This window comes from Heptranchias perlo, chromosome 2 (genome assembly GCF_035084215.1).
Source record: "Heptranchias perlo isolate sHepPer1 chromosome 2, sHepPer1.hap1, whole genome shotgun sequence".
NCBI classification, from domain to species: Eukaryota; Metazoa; Chordata; class Chondrichthyes; order Hexanchiformes; family Hexanchidae; genus Heptranchias; species Heptranchias perlo.
In genome coordinates, this window is record NC_090326.1 from 157,719,771 (window position 1) to 157,736,986 (window position 17,216).

A 17,216-nucleotide genomic window follows, 5' to 3' on the forward strand; every position below is an offset into this window, starting at 1 on the left:
CAGAAGTTACAGTAGTGAGACGGGAAAGTAGGGTTGAGGTCACAATCAGATCAGCCATGATCTTATCAAATGGCAGAGCAGGCTCGAGGGACCGAATGGCCTACTCCTGCTCTTAATTCGTATGTTCATATGACTACTTTAGTGAGCTACCAAATCTGAAGTACAGGTTACCACGACCATCTTACAAAAAACACTGAAAATTTCTGTGCTTGATTATTATGGTATCTCGAGTGTCTCTTATTAGTGTGTTTTCAAACTGACTAGTCATGAATTCTTTGCCAATATTAATGTTGCTGTATGGCTGTAATTATGGTTTATTTATCTTTCTGTTTATGCAAGGACAATACAGCTTCACATTTTGTATATGAGCAGATACATATATTTTCTTTAAAAGTAGTTCGTAATGTAACCATATCAGAATATAACTGCAAAGGGGCTTACCGTGAGAAAATATTTTGCTCAGTTACATTTATATTAGCTGAAATAGTTCTTCTTCTGAATGTGGTTGGGCTAAACTGTATTTCACGCAGCTTCTTCACAGTAACACTTTGAATGTTCTCATTCTCCAAATCTGTGAATGAGTAAAATTGTATTCGTAAGAAAGCACGGAAACAAGAAAAAAGCAGATCGGCTCATCATCAAGTCTGCTCCTTTAACAGACCATGTATAACCTGCTCCATCATGAACTCTGTCCCACTTACTTCATTTTGTGGAGATGCCGGTGATGGACTGGGGTTGACAATTGTAAACAATTTTACAACACCAAGTTATAGTCCAACAATTTTATTTTTAATTCCACAAGCTTTCGGAGGCTTCCTCCTTCCTCAGGTGGTGTGGAAATGACATTTTCGAATCCTTCGCATTTTAAAATCACAGAACAATGCCTGGTGATTACTGCCCGTTGCCAAGGCAATCACAGTGAGCAGACAGAAAGGTGTCACCTAAAAAGGCCACCGAAAATACAACCCCCCCAAAAAAAGAGAGAGAGAAGGAAGACAGTCAATGACCCGTTATATTAAAAACAGATAACATTTGTTCGCTGGTGGGGTTACGTGTAGTGTGACATGAACCCAAGATCCCGGTTGAGGCCGTCCTCATGGTGCACGGTTCATACTCCTGTGACTCGGCCAACGTTGTCTACCTCATACGTTGCAGGAAAGGATGTCCCAGAGCATGGTACATTGGCGAGACCATGCAGACGCTGCGACAACGGATGAACGGACACCGCGCAACAATCGCCAAACAGGAGGGTTCTCTCCCAGTTGGGGAACACTTCAGCAGTCATGGACATTCAGCCACCGACCTTCGGGTAAGCATACTCCAAGGCGGCCTTCGAGACACACGACAACGCAAAATCGTCGAGCAGAAATTGATAGCCAAGTTCCGCACCCATGAGGACGGCCTCAACCGGGATCTTGGGTTCATGTCACACTACACGTAACCCCACCAGCGAACAAATGTTATCTGTTTTTAATATAACGGGTCATTGACTGTCTTCCTTCTCTCTCTCTTTTTTTTTGGGAGGTTTGTATATTCGGTGGCCTTTTTAGGTGACACCTTTGTCTGCTCACTGTGATTGCCTTGGCAACGGGCAGTAATCACCAGGCATTGTTCTGTGATTTTAAAATACGAAGGATTCGAAAATGTCATTTCCACACCACCTGAGGAAGGAGGAAGCCTCCGAAAGCTTGTGGAATTAAAAATAAAATTGTTGGACTATAACTTGGTGTTGTAAAATTGTTTACAATTACTTCATTTTGAGGGACAAAGATCTTTGAGCCCCAAAAGCAATGAAGAAAAAGCCCAGGATATTCATCCATCACCACTGTTAATCTCTAGCTTGCTGTCCCCAATACAACATTCGATAGTATAAGAACCACTGTGAACATCTATGCCTCTTTTATTTTCTGAAACAGAATCAAGCCTTTCTTCTCTCCAGTATAAAAACATGTAAAGGGAGTGTTGTGCATGGATTCTCTATAAAAGTATGGGAGCTGTAAAGAATGTGTCAGAAGTTGTAGCATATTATAGAGCATTTTTGATCTGGATCCACTGCACTTGCCTCTGCAGTGAATGCTTAAGTACTTAGAACTGCAGAGATGTATTAATGGAGTAGAATCACGTAGAGGTAAGTACTTACCACTAGTTGTGTCCTTTTTAAAAAAATATCATTTTATAGATTGTATCGCTAGATTCTTCTATTCGTCCATTTTGTGACAACAGATGTGCTGGGATGTTGTACGGTGGGCAAATCTTTTTGTAGCACACCTACTCAACACCTCTGGTGTTGCTGACACTGCAGTGTTTACCGCTTGATTATAAATCCATTGCACGTCATTCTACCCTCCTGGTTATGTTAAATCTTGCAAAATGGATGAGCACATGATTTCATGTGGGATGATTCAGCTCAGAAAATCTGAGAAACAAATTTGGAAATTTTTTTTCATGCAAATCCTTAATTAACAGTATCCAATGAAAATGCTGATGAATATTTTGTAATTAAAGTAGGATCATAATTCAAAGTTGAATGATGGCCAGAGTCACTGCATTCAAGAAAAAAAAAGTATTTGGCAAACCTTTTTACTTGCTTGAAAGCACATATTGGAAAGGCATAAATCACACCGAAAGGCATCATTATGTTATTGCTGTTTGATAATAAAGGCGTGGATTCTTGTAGCTTTTCTCCTTCCTCAAATAAAAGGAAGGGTTTGTCAAACATGTTGAGATGTAAATTATGCCTCTTTAAGTTAGTGGGATTCTGCTTCTGCACACTTAGGTCTGAGAAGATGCCCTGAACATGATCTCCATAAAAAAATAAATCCTCTGCTTAAAGGTAATGCTGACAAATGGCAGTCAACTGCACCAATCTGAAGAGTGACTAACCTTTTAGAGGCCTGGCTTGGCCATCAGCACTGCTGGTTTGAGAGTCCGATGCATCTGGTTTAAAAGGATTATCAATTTCATGCCGCTTCACCTGCCTTGAAAACTGTTCTGGAATACCAACCTCCTTTGCCACCACCCTACTGTCTTGTGGTAGAGCCATATAAATCAGTGGAGAATCTGCCAATTTATTTAAAGTGATCTCCATTTCACTGCCTTCATGTCCAGGTGAGACTCGAATAGCTTCTACCAGTTCAGAAGGTAATGTTGTCTCTTCTTCCTTTTTTGAAGGGCAAGGCTCTTCTTTCTCTTCATCATCTTTTCTTTTGGCCGAGCGCTGATTATATTCCGCAGCTGAGGGAGATATTCCGCCTTTGTCATCTGCGAATGTTACAGTTTTTCTCTTTGACTTTTGATGTACACTTGTGCACGTGAATTCTGGCCAACCTTCTTCTTGTAATGTGTGCCTGCTGGGAGGGTAATCAGAGGCACTGAGCATTTTTATATAGCAACTCATAGGTTTAAACAGTCTAAGGCATTGCAATTACACCCCTCACAAAAGGTATCTGTTTGACTTTCTTTTCAACCCCTGCTCACTCGGGGTCCTCCTTCTTTAATTGTCTGTTTCCATTGCTCTTTATGCCTGTTATGTAATGTTTTCTGTCTCTGGTTTCTCTGTTGATCTGCAATCTACTATTTGTTCAGTCTCTGACTCTCCTCAGCCTCTGTATCTAACTTCCTACTGTTCTCCTGCCTATTGGATTCCCTTTACAAAACAGAAAAACCTCTGAGAATCTCTAGCACCCACCCATCAATTTTCTCACCTGCCAAATGGACCAATCACCCTCGTAAGTAGTCATTTTAATCAGTGGGCACTAAACATACTGGAAAGTTTTCCAACTATGAAGGGGCTTGGTTGTTCCTCGGATTGAGTTTGATGAATAGCCTAGTTGGTGTCTGTTACACTATTGGTAGTGAATGCCAGATTTAAAATGTGAGCCCAATCATCTGGTAGTATTTACACCAGAAACACAGCTACCACTGGAAGTAAGGGGAGGGCAGAAAATCAACTCAAGTAGATAAGGAAGGGTTTGGTTGCAACTGAGACATTTTCTTCTTCTTCTGAATGCAATATCAATATACAATTGGACATGGTGCACCATTTAGAAAAATTCTACTCACTGCTGATGTGATATTACTGTTAATGCTCTATCACTGTGCTGCAATTAGCCTAAGCTGCCTTTGGCAGTGATTGATTATCAGCAGTGGTAAAATCATTTCACCTAGCGACAGAGTAAAAACCCATCAAAAATCCAGGAGAACACTTGCCACCTGTAGCAACACCTCGGCCTACAAACCATGAGGACTTTTTGAAGAGTTTTCAGTGCCTATTGTGATATCCTTTACTTTAATGTAAAGGTCTTTAAGGACATGGGGTAATCTGCGGGGTCAGTACTCACTTTGTATCAGCCGTGCTTCTTTGGAGGCCATATTCTAAACTTGACATCTGTACTTCAGTCGTTGTTCTTGTTCTCACTTCAATGTTTCCCAGTGCGGTGTCGGCAATTCTTTCTGGAAAGGAGAACACAATGAATTCCACTCATGAGCAAGAACCTAGCAAACAAAGATTTTTCTACTGAGGCTTTTTTCTTTGTCTTTCCACTGTAGCAAGGTTCAAAGCTTTCAAAAGATGCACCCTTTTTGTGTACAGCATGTTGTGTGCCAATGGTCAGAGCTGCTTCTCATACCTCTTTTATTTTCTGAAAACAGAATCAAGCCTTTTCTTCCATTCAGTATAAAAACATGTAAAGGGAGTATTGTGCATGGATTCGCTATAAAAGTGTGGGAGCTGTAAAGAATGTGTGAAAGGTTATGGCATATTGTAGAGCTTTTCTGAAATGGATCTGCTGCACTTGCCTCAACAGTAAATGCTTAAGTACTTAGAACTACAGGCACATATTAATGGAGTAAAATCACACAGGGGTAAGTAGTATAAACAGGCAAGAACCTATCAGTAGCTGTATCCTTTTTTAAAAATACAGTTTTATAGATTGTATCTCGGGATTCTTCCATTCATCCATTTTGTCACAACAGACATGCTGGGATGTTGTAGGGTGAGCAAATCTTTTTGCAGTGCATCTGCTCAACATCTCTGATGTTACTTGGTTATAAATCCATTGAACGTCATTCTCACCTCTTGGTTATGTTAAATGTTGCAAAATAAATGAGAAACATAGTTCCACGTAGCAGCCCCGTTAACGTAAATATTTACTAGACGGTAAGTAGTGAAAATCTATTTCCACTAGGCAATTAGTCGTTAACTACAGGGCATAAATTTAAGAACATCACCAAAAGAAGGAAGAGGTTAGGAGTATTGTTTTTTTTACACAGAGGGTTATTAAGACACAGAAGGCTCGGTCATAGACTGTGGTGGAAGCAGATTCATAATAGCTTTCAGGGAAATGGATAAATATTTGTCAAAGAAAAATTTAAAAGGGCACAGGGAAATGGCAGTGAAATGGGACTAAATGGATAGCTCTTTCAGACTGCCGGGGGCAGGTATGATGGGCCGAATGGTCTTCTCCGGTGCTGTAAAATTCTATGGCCCCGATATTACCAGGGAGGCGGGATGGCAGCGGTGGGAGGGCGATTGGGCGCATGGGTAACCCGCCCAATAAAATCTGTCTGTTCCCCACTCAAACGCGGGTAAATTGGAGCCACTTAACGTGGCTTCCGGGTTTGGCGTCCGAAAGCTGCGCAGCGGGTGGACTGTGCACCCGCATCACAGGTTGTCAGCTGGAGGAGCTCTTTTTAAAGGGGCAGTCCTCCAATGGTTGCTCCTGGAGTAAACACCCAAATAGCACAATGGAGCAGCCCAGGCGAAAGGCTGCTCCTAGATTTAGTGATGCCTCACTCCAGGTGCTACTGGATGGGGTGGGGACAAGAAGGGATATATTTTACCCGGCGGATGGGAGGAAGTGGCCTGCCTCTGCCACCAAGAAGGCCTGGCTTGAGGTGGCAGAGGAGGTCACCAGCAGCAGCAACATCTCCCGCACCTGGATCCAGTGCAGGAGGCGCTTCAATGACCTAACTAGGTCAGCCAAACTGAGTACACTCACTCATTCTCCTACATTTCGTCTTCCACATCACTGCCCCCATCCAACTCATTCTGCACTGCCAACACTACTCTATCACATCACTCCTCATACCCACTCAAAGCTTATCCTCAACTTACCTGCACTTCCTCACCTCCCCATTACTCACCCCACCACTACCACTTAACCCAATCCTCATACAACGTCATGACTCTGTCTCATACTCACCCTCTGATGCATTTCTTTCACGGTCAGCTGCACCCAAACCAATGGATTCATCGGTTGTCCACGTCACCATCCCTCACTCACATGTCTGTACTTTCTCCCCTTATAGAAGAGAGTCCAGAATGCACGGCAGAGGCGAGGACCGGAGGGGGTCCGCAACAGATAGTCGTCCTCACAGACGCGGAGCAGGAGGTGGTGGAGTTGAGCCACACCCTCGAGTGCCTGTCCGTCGGGGATGCCGAGACTGGCACCCGACAAACGTCTGGTGACATAACTTTAACGTTCATCACACACACTATGAATTGATGTTAACATGCCTTGCCATTTTCAGCACCTCAACATCTGTGATCATGCTTAATATTGCCTTCTGTTCTCTTACAGGGCCTTCAGCGACTGCTGTGATGGCGGAGAGCGATTCCTCAGAGGACCTGCCAGCCTCTGAGGGTGCGCCGTCACATCTGAGCAAGCCATCCACCAGCGTAGATACACACACCTCGGTGGGTCCCAGTCCGCAGTTAGTTGGGGTTGCACATGGTGAGTTACCACAAGTGAGCACGAGCGGACACTGGTGGCAGGGGCAGCTGTGGAGAATCCACGTCTGTGGGAGCACTCCTCTCCAGGCTCTGCTCAGCTGGACACAGATGCTGAACCCTGGGGCCAACCTTTAAAAGGAGAATGATCGAGGGGCAGCAGCACATTTGCGAGGTACTGGAACAGGTGCCACTTGCACTCTCCACAATAGTGCAGAGGATGGAGGAGTCCAACTCCTGCATGAGTGGAATGATGGCACAGGTAAGGGAGGGAATCTCTGAGATATTGTCAGAGGGATGTGATGGCATCGCTGAAATAGTGTCGCGGGTAAGTGCGGGAACGTCTGCGATGGAGGGAAGGTTAGTCTCCATGGAGCTTCAAGCACGGCTCACAAATAAGTCCATTTAGGCCCTGACAACGGCCCTTCGAACACAGGGTGAACAACACAGGATACACTAGCACTGGCCTTACAAGGCTTCACACGTCCTCCAAACTGTTGTCTAGGAGAGTTTTTTTTTATTCGTTCACGGGATGTGGGCGTCGCTGGCGAGGCCAGCATTTATTGCCCATCCCTAATTGCCCTCGAGAAGGTAGTGGTGAGCCGCCTTCTTGAACCGCTGCAGTCCGTGTGGTGACGGTTCTCCCACAGTGCTGTTAGGAAGGGAGTTCCAGGATTTTGACCCAGCGACAATGAAGGTACGGCGATATATTTCCAAGTCGGGATGGTGTGTGACTTGGAGGGGAACGTGCAGGTGGTGTTGTTCCCATGTGCCTGCTGCTCTTGTCCTTCTAGATGGTAGAGGTCGCGGGTTTGGGAGGTGCTGTCGAAGAAGCCTTGGCGAGTTGCTGCAGTGCATCCTGTGGATGGTACACACTGCAGCCACAGTGCGCCGGTGGTGAAGGGAGTGAATGTTTAGTGTAGTGGATGGGGTGCCAATCAAGCGGGCTGCTTTATCTTGGATGGTGTCGAGCTTCTTGAGTGTTGTTGGAGCTGCACTCATCCAAGCAAGTGGAGAGTACTCCATCACACTCCTGACTTGTGCCTTGTAGATGGTGGAAAGGCTTTGGGGAGTCAGGAGGTGAGTCACTCGCCGCAGAATACCCAGCCTCTGACCTGCTCTCGTAGCCACAGTATTTATATGGCTGGTCCAGTTAAGTTTCTGGTCAATGGTGACCCCCAGGATGTTGATGTTGGGGGATTCGGTGATGGTAATGCCGTTGAATGTCAGGGGGAGGTGGCTAGACTCTCTCTTGTTGGAGATGGTCATTGCCTGGCACTTATCTGGCGCGAATGTTACTTGCCACTTATGAGCCCAAGCCTGGATGTTGTCCAGGTCTTGCTGCATGCGGGCTCGGACTGCTTCATTATTTGAGGGGTTGTGAATGGAACTGAACACTGTGCAGTCATCAGCGAACATCCCCATTTCTGACCTTATGATGGAGGGAAGGTCATTGATGAAGCAGCTGAAGACGGTTGGTCCTAGGACACTGCCCTGAGGAACTCCTGCAGCAATGTCCTGGGGCTGAGATGATTGGCCTCCAACAACCACTACCATCTTCCTTTGTGCTAGGTATGACTGCAGCCACTGGAGAGTTTTCCCCCTGATTCCCATTGACTTCAATTTTACTAGGGCTCCTTGGTGCCACACTCGGTCAAATGCTGCCTTGATGTCAAGGGCAGTCACTCTCACCTCACCTCTGGAATTCAGCTCTTTTGTCCATGTTTGGACCAGGGCTGTAATGAGGTCTGGAGCCGAGTGGTCCTGGCGGAACCCAAACTGAGCATCGGTGAGCAGGTTATTGGTGAGTAAGTGCCGCTTGATAGCACTGTCGATGACACCTTCCATCACTTTGCTGATGATTGAGAGTAGACTGATGGGGCGGTAATTGGCCGGATTGGATTTGTCCTGCTTTTTGTGGACAGGACATACCTGGGCAATTTTCCACATTGTCGGGTAGATGCCAGTGTTGTAGCTGTACTGGAACAGCTTGGCTAGAGGCGCAGCTCGTTCTGGAGCACAAGTCTTCTGCACTACAGCTGGGATGTTGTCGGGGCCCATAGCCTTTGCTGTCGGAGTGGTGTGGGCCTGGCCCAGGGAGGGATGATGTTGAAAGGGGACATGTAAGTGGGGACGCCACTCAAAGCGCCCCCACGTCTCACCCTTTGCTCCCCCTCAACCAGTACCCGCAATGCTGTCTCCTCTCCAGGTGGCCGAGTCTACCCCTGCACAGATGCCGGTGGAGCAGTCTTTGGAGGAGCCCTCACGGGCACCGAAACCCAGAGGCCCAAAGCATCTAATTGGGAAGGGCATGAACAAGAGCAACCTGCCACTAGCTCTGCTGCAGCCACAGGGGATGCATCATGTAGAAGTAGTCAGAAGCGAAAGGCGAAGGTTTTGTAAGCACAAAGGGGATGCACATGGGTGTTTGATGGTTGGTCATGTTTTTTATTTATATTTTCTTTTTGTTAAACACACATTAAATATTATTATTGTCACAACTACTGCCACATCTTGGCCATGCTTGACTGGCTTCTGTAATAAGGCCCTTTCATGAGGTTCACCATGAACGCCCACACTTGATGCCACCCATTGGGTCACTCTGCAATGGACGTATGTGTAGTTGCAGGACTGTTCTGTGCAGGGGGGGTGGGGGGCTGGTGTGGCTGCTGCTCTATCCAGGTGGTGAAGACTGGACTCTTCACACTGTCTGATGTTAGGAGAACTGTTCACATATCAGTGACTCCCTGGCCTCAAGAGCAGCCAGGTGAGCTGCTGTTCTGCCCATGGGTTGCTCCTGTTCCGCCTCCTCCTTCTCATTGTGGATGGCAGATTTTTTTTTATTTGTTCATGGGATGTGGGCGCCGCTGGCAAGGCCATAATTTATTGCCCATCCCTAATTGCACTTGAGACGGTGGTGGTGAGCCACCTTCTTGAACCACTGCAGTCCACGTGGTGAAGGTTCTCCCACAGTGCTGTTAAGTAGGGAGTTCCAGGATTTTGACCCAGCGACGACGAAGGAACGGCGATATATTTCCAAGCTGGGATAGTGTGTGACTTGGAGGGGAAGGTGAAGGTGGTGTTGTTCCCATGTGTCTGCTGCCCTTGTCCTTCTAGGTGGTAGAGGTCGCGGGTTTGGGAGGTGCTGTCGAAGAAACCTTGGCGAGTTGCTGCAGTGCATCCTGTAGATGGTACACACGGTGCGCCGGTGGTGAAGGGAGTGAATGTTTAGGGTGGTGGATGGGGTGCCAATCAAGCTTCTTGAGTGTTGTTGGAGCTGCACTCATCCAGGCAAGTAGACCTGGTAGCGATGTGGCTGTCGTTATATCGACGCTGTTGCTCGGTGGTGGGGTTCCTCAGAGGTGAGATGAGCCACATTTGCAGGGGGTATCCCTTGTCCCTGAGGAGCCAGCCCTTGCGGGTGTTCAGTGCATGGAAGAGAGGTGTTGGACTCCCGGAGGATGAAGGAATCGTGGCAGCTGCCAGGGTATCTGACGCACATGTGAAGGAATCTCTTGCAGTGGTCACAAACGAGCTGAGTGTTGATGGAGTGAGAGCCCTTCCTGTTGATGAACAGTCCTGGCTCGTGTGGAGGTGTTCGTATTGCTATATGGGTGCAATCGATTAAACCCTGCACCCGTGGGAAGCCAGCGACAGCGTGGAATCCCACTGCCCTCTCCGTCTGGCTGAGGTCGTCCATGGGGAAGTTGACATAATGCAAGGCCCTCCGAAACAAGCCATCAGTGATCTGCCTTATGAACTTGAGTGCAGACGACTGAGAGACCCCGGCGATGTCCCCGGTGGCACCCTGGAATGAGCTGGAGGCGAAGAAGTTGAGGGCAGTGGTGACTTTGACAGCAACAGGTAAGGATATGCTGCTTGGCCTAGCCATGAGCAGCTCAGTATGAAGGAGGCTGCAGATGTCTCTGACTACCTGGCAACTGACTCTGAGCCTCCATATGCACTGCTCCTCAGAGAGATCCAGGAAGCTGAGCCTTGGTCTGTAGATCCTGTTGCGAGGGTAGTGCCTCCTGACGTCGCTATCTCTGTTGCTGCCCTCTGTGCTCTTGAGCAGGTGCCTATGGCGCAGCACTGTGTTGTGGAGCTCCACATGGCGGAAGTGGACGCCGTGCCTGGCGAGGCTGGTGATGTTGCTCGTCCTCGGATGAAGTGATGAATGCAGCCATGGCGCCCCCCCCATCCTGACGGTGTGAGTTTGAGGGGGTCCGCAAAGTAAGTAAATATGTTTGCAAAGCAGAGTTTTGGGTGGAAAGTAAGAATTTTGAGTGGAGACACAAAGGTCTTGCAGCCAAAACTTTGTCTGAAGTGACAGAGTGCCCTGCTGAAATAAATGACGTTTTCTCCCCACCTGTCAAATAAGCATTTGCATCTCCCACTGGCTGAAACACGTCTGTTGCAACAGGGAATGTTTCCCACAACACGGGAAACACGCTGAGGATCCTTCAAAATTGCACCCCTGCCAAAATGTCTACTCAATCAGGTATCTCAAGTACTTTAACTATCTGTCAAAGTATGGAAATTATCATCCCGCCGTCCCGTATTCGGGAGGTGCGCGCGCACCCAAACACGTCACTGGGAAATCCAGAAGTCAACGGGTTGGAGTTGGGCTCCGAACCGAATCCGGATTTCTATGATTTTAGGAGCACCCCCTCCCCCGCCCCCAACACACCCACTCCGCCATCTGAAAATTGGCCCCTATGATTCTAATTTACATAACATCAAAATCTAAGGGTAAGCACTTCATCCTTGTAATTAAATCTTTACTCCTTTAATTCTGTTTCAGCTACTGCTTGTTAAATCAAATGGAAGCTGTGGCCTCGTAGTAATAAAAAGTGTTATATATTATACCGATTTTGTATATTATTTACTTTGGCTCATAACTCCATCATCTTAAGATAGTCACTAATAAAGCAAATAAAGAATTCAGGAGAAACTTCTTTACCCAGAGTGGTTAGAATGTGGAACATGGAGTAGTTGAGGCGAATAGCATAGATGCCTTTAAAAGGAAGCTAGATAAGTGCATGAGGGAGAAAGGAATCGAAGGATATGCAGAGAGGGTGAGATGAAGTAGGGTGGGAGGAGCTAGTATGGAGCATAAACACCGGAATAGACCAGTTGGGCCGAATGGCCTGTTTCTGTGCTGTAAATTCTATGTAATATCAAAATTTGCACAAAACTTATTTAAGGCACCTTTTGACACTCCTCAAATTCGACCAGTGCCTTCAAATATACACAGGCACATGTGCTAAGGCGTGCTAAGGCATAATAATGCAAGATCATTGTGAAAATGCAATGAAGGATACGGGGTTTGCACAAAAGTGTTAGCAGCCAGGATTTGAGGAGCATCCTGCTGTGCAATTTGTTCTCCCTCTTGAATAGCTGTGGAACCCATTAAAATGTGTGTGTTGAAAGGTTCTGTAAAAGCGAGCATTTATTTGCATAATGTCTGTGGTTACATCTGTGTACCCCTTCCCATCGGCAAAGAGGAGGATGCTGTGGTAAGGTAAAATATGATCAATGCGATCTTATTGAGTGATCATCTGAAAAATGGTTCTGTATTACACTGCTGCATGGCTCTGCAGAGGTATACTTCCTCAGGGCAGCTTCCTTGGCCCAGTCATCTTCAGCTGCTTGATCAATGACCTTCCCTCTGTCATAAGGTCAGAAGTGGGGCTGTTTGCTGATGACTCAGTTCCATTCAATACTCCTCCGATAATAGAGAAGCCCATGCCAGCCTACAGAAGGATCTGGACATCTAGGCTTGGGCCGACAGGTGGCAGGAAACATTTGCGCTACATTAAGTGCCAGGCAATGACCAACTGCAATAAGTTCCATCCACCTCCCCGTAGCCTTCAACACGTCATTGACCAGAGGCTGAACTGGAACAGCTATATCAATGTTATTTTGGGTCACAGTATTGAAACGTGTATGTACATTATTATGGGTTGCACTATTTTACCAGACATATGCATTGTTGTAACACTATTTTATCATGTATGTGCATTTATTTCAGGTCATATTATTTTACTCAGAGTAATTTCTGGTGTGTTTGCTAATGCTAACACATGGGGCTCGAATTTAGCAGGCCTGTGGGTTCCCAGCGGGTGGTCCTCTGGGAGCGTGGAAAACGCGGACGGGTAATTGTGTGCGTCCCCCACGCGATCGCGGGATAATTGGACCCATTAAGCCCTGCTTCCGGGTTCTGCGCTCCCCAGCTGCGTGCCGGCCGGCTGCGCATGCGCAGTACCGTCGACGCGATGTAGGAGCTCCAGTTAAAGGGGCAGTCTCCCAAAGCCCCTCCTGCTGCAAGCAAGAGGTCTGGGAGAATGGCTCAACAAAGGGGAAAGGCTGCGCCCCGTTTTTCAGATCTGGCACTGCAGCTGATGCTGGAGGGCGTGAGGAGGAGGAGGGAAACACTCTTCCCAGAGGATGGGCGCAAGTTCCCTGCCGCCGCAACCAGGAAGGCATGGGCAGAGGTGGCGGCGGAGGTGAGCAGCAGGGGCAACACCCCAAGGACTTGGGAGCAGTGCCGCAAGCGCTTCAATGACCTGACTAGGTCTGGCAAGGTGAGTACACCAACGCACCCTCCCACATCCCGTCCCCACCATCACGCCAAGCAGATCACAACCCCCTCCTGCACGGCCACCACTGCGCTCCATCAGCAATCCTCACAGCCACTCATTCACCATCCTCGCCGTGCACGCAAGTACCCACCGTCCCTGACCCCACCCGAACACTACCACACACCCCAATCCCCATGCAATGGGATGGGCACGTGACCCACGCTTCCTCCCATCCGTTCCGCGCCACGCTCAACCCAACCACACCGATGCTCGATGCGTCTCACGATGCAAGACGCACCCACTCACACATCTGTGTTTTGCCTTCACAGGAGAAGAGGAGCAAGAACAACCGCGAAAGGGCACGTACCGGAGGTGGCCCGCCGCAAGTGGTGGAGCTCACCGACGCAGAGGTGGAGGCGCTCGACCTCGCCCGCACGCGACATTGCCTGTCGGTGGCCGATGGCGAGTGTGTCGCTGCCGAAACGGCCGGTAAGGGAAAGCTGACACTCAACACCCATGATCGCGAGTTACCGTCTCATCACGTGCCATCAGGCGCACTGTCAAGTTGGTCCACATGCCTCAAAGTGCCCTCTGTTCTCTTGCAGGTCCGTCTTTGGGTCAAGCGAGCGTGGAGGGCGATTCCTCAGAGGACATGGCGGTCTCTGAGGGTGCATCGTCACATCAGAGCCAACCATCCACCAGCGCAGAGACACGCACCTCGGTGGGTCCCCCTCGCCAACTAGTTGGGGTAGCACTTGGTGAGTCACTGCGCACGAGTGAGCATGAGCAGACCCTGGTGGCAGGGGCAGCCGCGGAGGGTCTGCGACGGAGGGAGCACTCATCTCCAGGCTCTGCTCAGCCGGACCCAGATGCTGAACCCAGGGGGATACCAGAGAAAAGGAGAGTCATCGAGGGCCACCAGCTAATTGCTGAGGTGCTGGCAGAGGTGCCGCGCGCATTGTCCACAATAGCGCAGGCGAAGGAGGAGTCCACCTCCTGCATGTGGGCATTGGTGGCGCAGGCACAGGAGGGTACCGGCGACACAGTGTCGCGGGTAGGTGCGGGACTGTCTGCGGTGGAGGACAGGCTGGCCTCCCTCGAGCGTCACGCACAGCTCCACTTCGAGTCCTTGCAGGCCCTCACAACGTCTGTACGGATTCAGGGTGAGCAACATTCCGATGCCACCAACAGGCTGAGGGATACACTAGGGGTGGCCTTGCAAGGCCTCACACATGCCATCCAAACTGCCGTCCAGCAGGGTGGAAGGGGTGATGTGGGCCGAGGCCAAGAGAGGGATGATGGTGACCGGGGACATGGAAGCGGGGACGCCTCTCAAGGCGTCCCCACGTCCCACCCGTCGCCCACCTCTCAACCAGCACCCGCAATGGTGCCTCCTCTCCAGGTGGCCGAGTCTGACCCTGCCCCGGTGCAGGAGGAGCAGTCTGTGGAGGTGCCCTCACGGGCACCGAAACCCAGGGGCCGTCCGCCAAAAGCATCTACCCGGTCAAGGCAAGAAGACGAGCAACCTGCCACTACCTCTGCTGGAGCCACAGGGGTAGCACCACGTAGGGGTTCCCGGAGAAGAATTGCAAAGGCCTTATAATCACAAAGGGAATACACCAGGGTGTTTATTATTTTGTACTTTGTTTCTTAAATGATGTCACATTCCAGATATTAAATAGTCTATTCTCACCACTCCTGCCACCTCTCGTCCATTCTTCCGCGGCTTGTGCAATAGTTGCGTTCCGTGGAGGCCATCATGACGGCGAACACCTGCTGCCACCCATTGGGCACACTGCTGTGGGTGCAGGATTACTGGCAGCACTCTTCAGTGGAGGGGGCTGGTATGGCCGCTCGCCTGTGCAGGTGAGGAGATGCGAGCGCCTCGCAGTGTGTGACTCTAGGAGAACCGTTGACGTATGAGTGCGTCCCTGGCCCGGCGACCATCCCGGTGAGTCGCGGCTCGGCGCATGGGTCGTCCAACATCCTCTGGCGTGTCCTCCTCCTCCGCCTCCTCCTCCTCCTCCTCCTCGCCCTTGCCTTCCTCAATGTGGGTGGCGGGTGTGGATGGGGCCTCCTCCAGCGGCACCCCTCTCTGTTGGGCCATGTTGTGCAGGGCACAGCAGACAACTATGATTCGTCCCACTCTGAATGGTGTGTATTGGAGCGCTCCCCCAGAACGATCAAGGCACCTGAAGCGCATCTTGAGAAGCCCTATGGTCTGCTCAATTGTAGACCTGGTAGCAGTGTGGCTGTCATTGTACCGACGCTCCGGCTCGGTGATGGGGTTCCTCAGAGGTGTCATGAGCCACGTGTGGAGGGGATACCCCTTGTCGCCGAGGAGCCAGCCGTTGCCGGCGTTGGGTGCCTGCAGGATGGGCGGGACGGCGGACTCCCTGAGGACGAAGGCATCGTGGCAGCTGCCGGGGTATCTGGCGCACACGTGTAGGAATCTCTGGCGGTGGTCACAGATGAGCTGGGCGTTCATGGAGTGATACCCCTTCCTGTTGATGAACAGCCCTGGCTCATGCGGAGGTGCCCGTATTGCGATGTGGGTGCAGTCGATTACACCCTGCACCCGTGGGAAGCCGGCCATGGCATGGAATCCAACCGCCCTCTCCATCTGGCTGCGCTCGTCCATGGCGAAGTTGATGTAGTGGGAGGCCCTGCGGAACAACCCATCGGTGACCTGCCTTATGCACTTGTGTGCAGAGGACTGACAGACCCCGGTGATGTCCCCGGTGGCACCCTGGAAGGAACCGGATGCGAAGAAGTTGAGGGCAGTGGTGACTTTGACGGCGACAGGTAAGAAGATGCTGCTTGGTCCATCAGGGAGCAGCTCGTCGTTAAGGAGGCTGCAGATGTCGGCGACTACCTGGCGATTGACTCTGAGCCTCCGTATGCACTGCTCCTCGGAGAGGTCCATGAAGCTGAGCCTCGCTCTGTACACCCTGTGCGGAGGGTAGTGCCTCCTGCGACGCATCTCTCTCTGCGGTTGCCCTCCCTCCTGCTGTGCAGGTGGGTGTGCCGCAGCACCGTGTTGGGGGGCCCCACCTCTCCGAGGCGGACGGCGTGGACTGCGAGGCTGCTGGGGCTGGTCATCCTGTTCGTCCTCCAACGATGTCAACGCACCACCCATCTGGCAGGTGTTGGTGTGAGGGGTTGTGCAGGGTAGGTGGGTGGGTCCTCGGACTGGGGCTGCGGTTTCGTGTCGGTCTGTCCTCTGGCTTGGCGGGGGTTGGTGGAGGGCAGGGGTTGCCCTATGTGACGCGGTGGCCTCCTGCGTGGGTGAGGGCTCTCCCCCGCGGAGCGCACCTTGGCACCTGCCACAGGCTGCTGGCTGCAACACGCCTGGTTTGAAGGGTCCTGTTTCGCCCAGTGTGGGAAACTGACTGCTTTGAACCTAAAATCCCACACTTCCTCTTTTGACAGCTGCTTCAGCTCATTAACTGACCACAACGAGCAAGTTAAGTGCTCTCAAGTGGAACCCCGCTGGCTTTAATTGCCTGCGGGATTCCCACCAGCGGGGCTGTCGCGCGCAGCCCCGCACGTCAACGCGCTACCCGGAAGTGGCCGGGATTTCGTCCGAATCCGGTCACGTGATCGGAGATCGGGATTTTCGGGGCCCCCCCGCTGGAAACCCGCAGGTAACCCGACCCTAAAATCGAGCCCATGGTACTTCAACTAACTTATTCCTCCTTAACGCAAATTTAGCACGTGCACTACTGCTAGTGACCCCTCAAAGCCTCTGTATAATATACAAAGCTCGAGTCAGGACTGTGATTGAATATGCAGCACTCGCCTGGATGAGTACAGCTGCAACATTATTCAAGAAACACAACACTATCCAGAACAGAGCAATCTGCTTGACCCTCCAGCCTCCCACTGAGCTCAATATCCAC

General features: G+C 50.1%; 1 protein-coding gene across 1 annotated transcript in view; it reads right to left on the minus strand.

Annotated features, from left to right (window-relative positions):
• The window catches only part of LOC137299362 (obscurin-like), a 552,786-nt gene that overhangs the window by 106,821 nt on the left and 428,749 nt on the right, over window positions 1-17,216 (minus strand). The window contains exons 96-98 of the mRNA XM_067968057.1: window positions 4,341-4,452; window positions 2,884-3,350; window positions 442-571 (exon numbers count right to left, since the gene is read on the minus strand). Of these exons, the coding sequence (XP_067824158.1) occupies window positions 442-571; window positions 2,884-3,350; window positions 4,341-4,452 (709 nt within the window). The remainder of the gene's footprint in view (window positions 1-441; window positions 572-2,883; window positions 3,351-4,340; window positions 4,453-17,216) is intronic.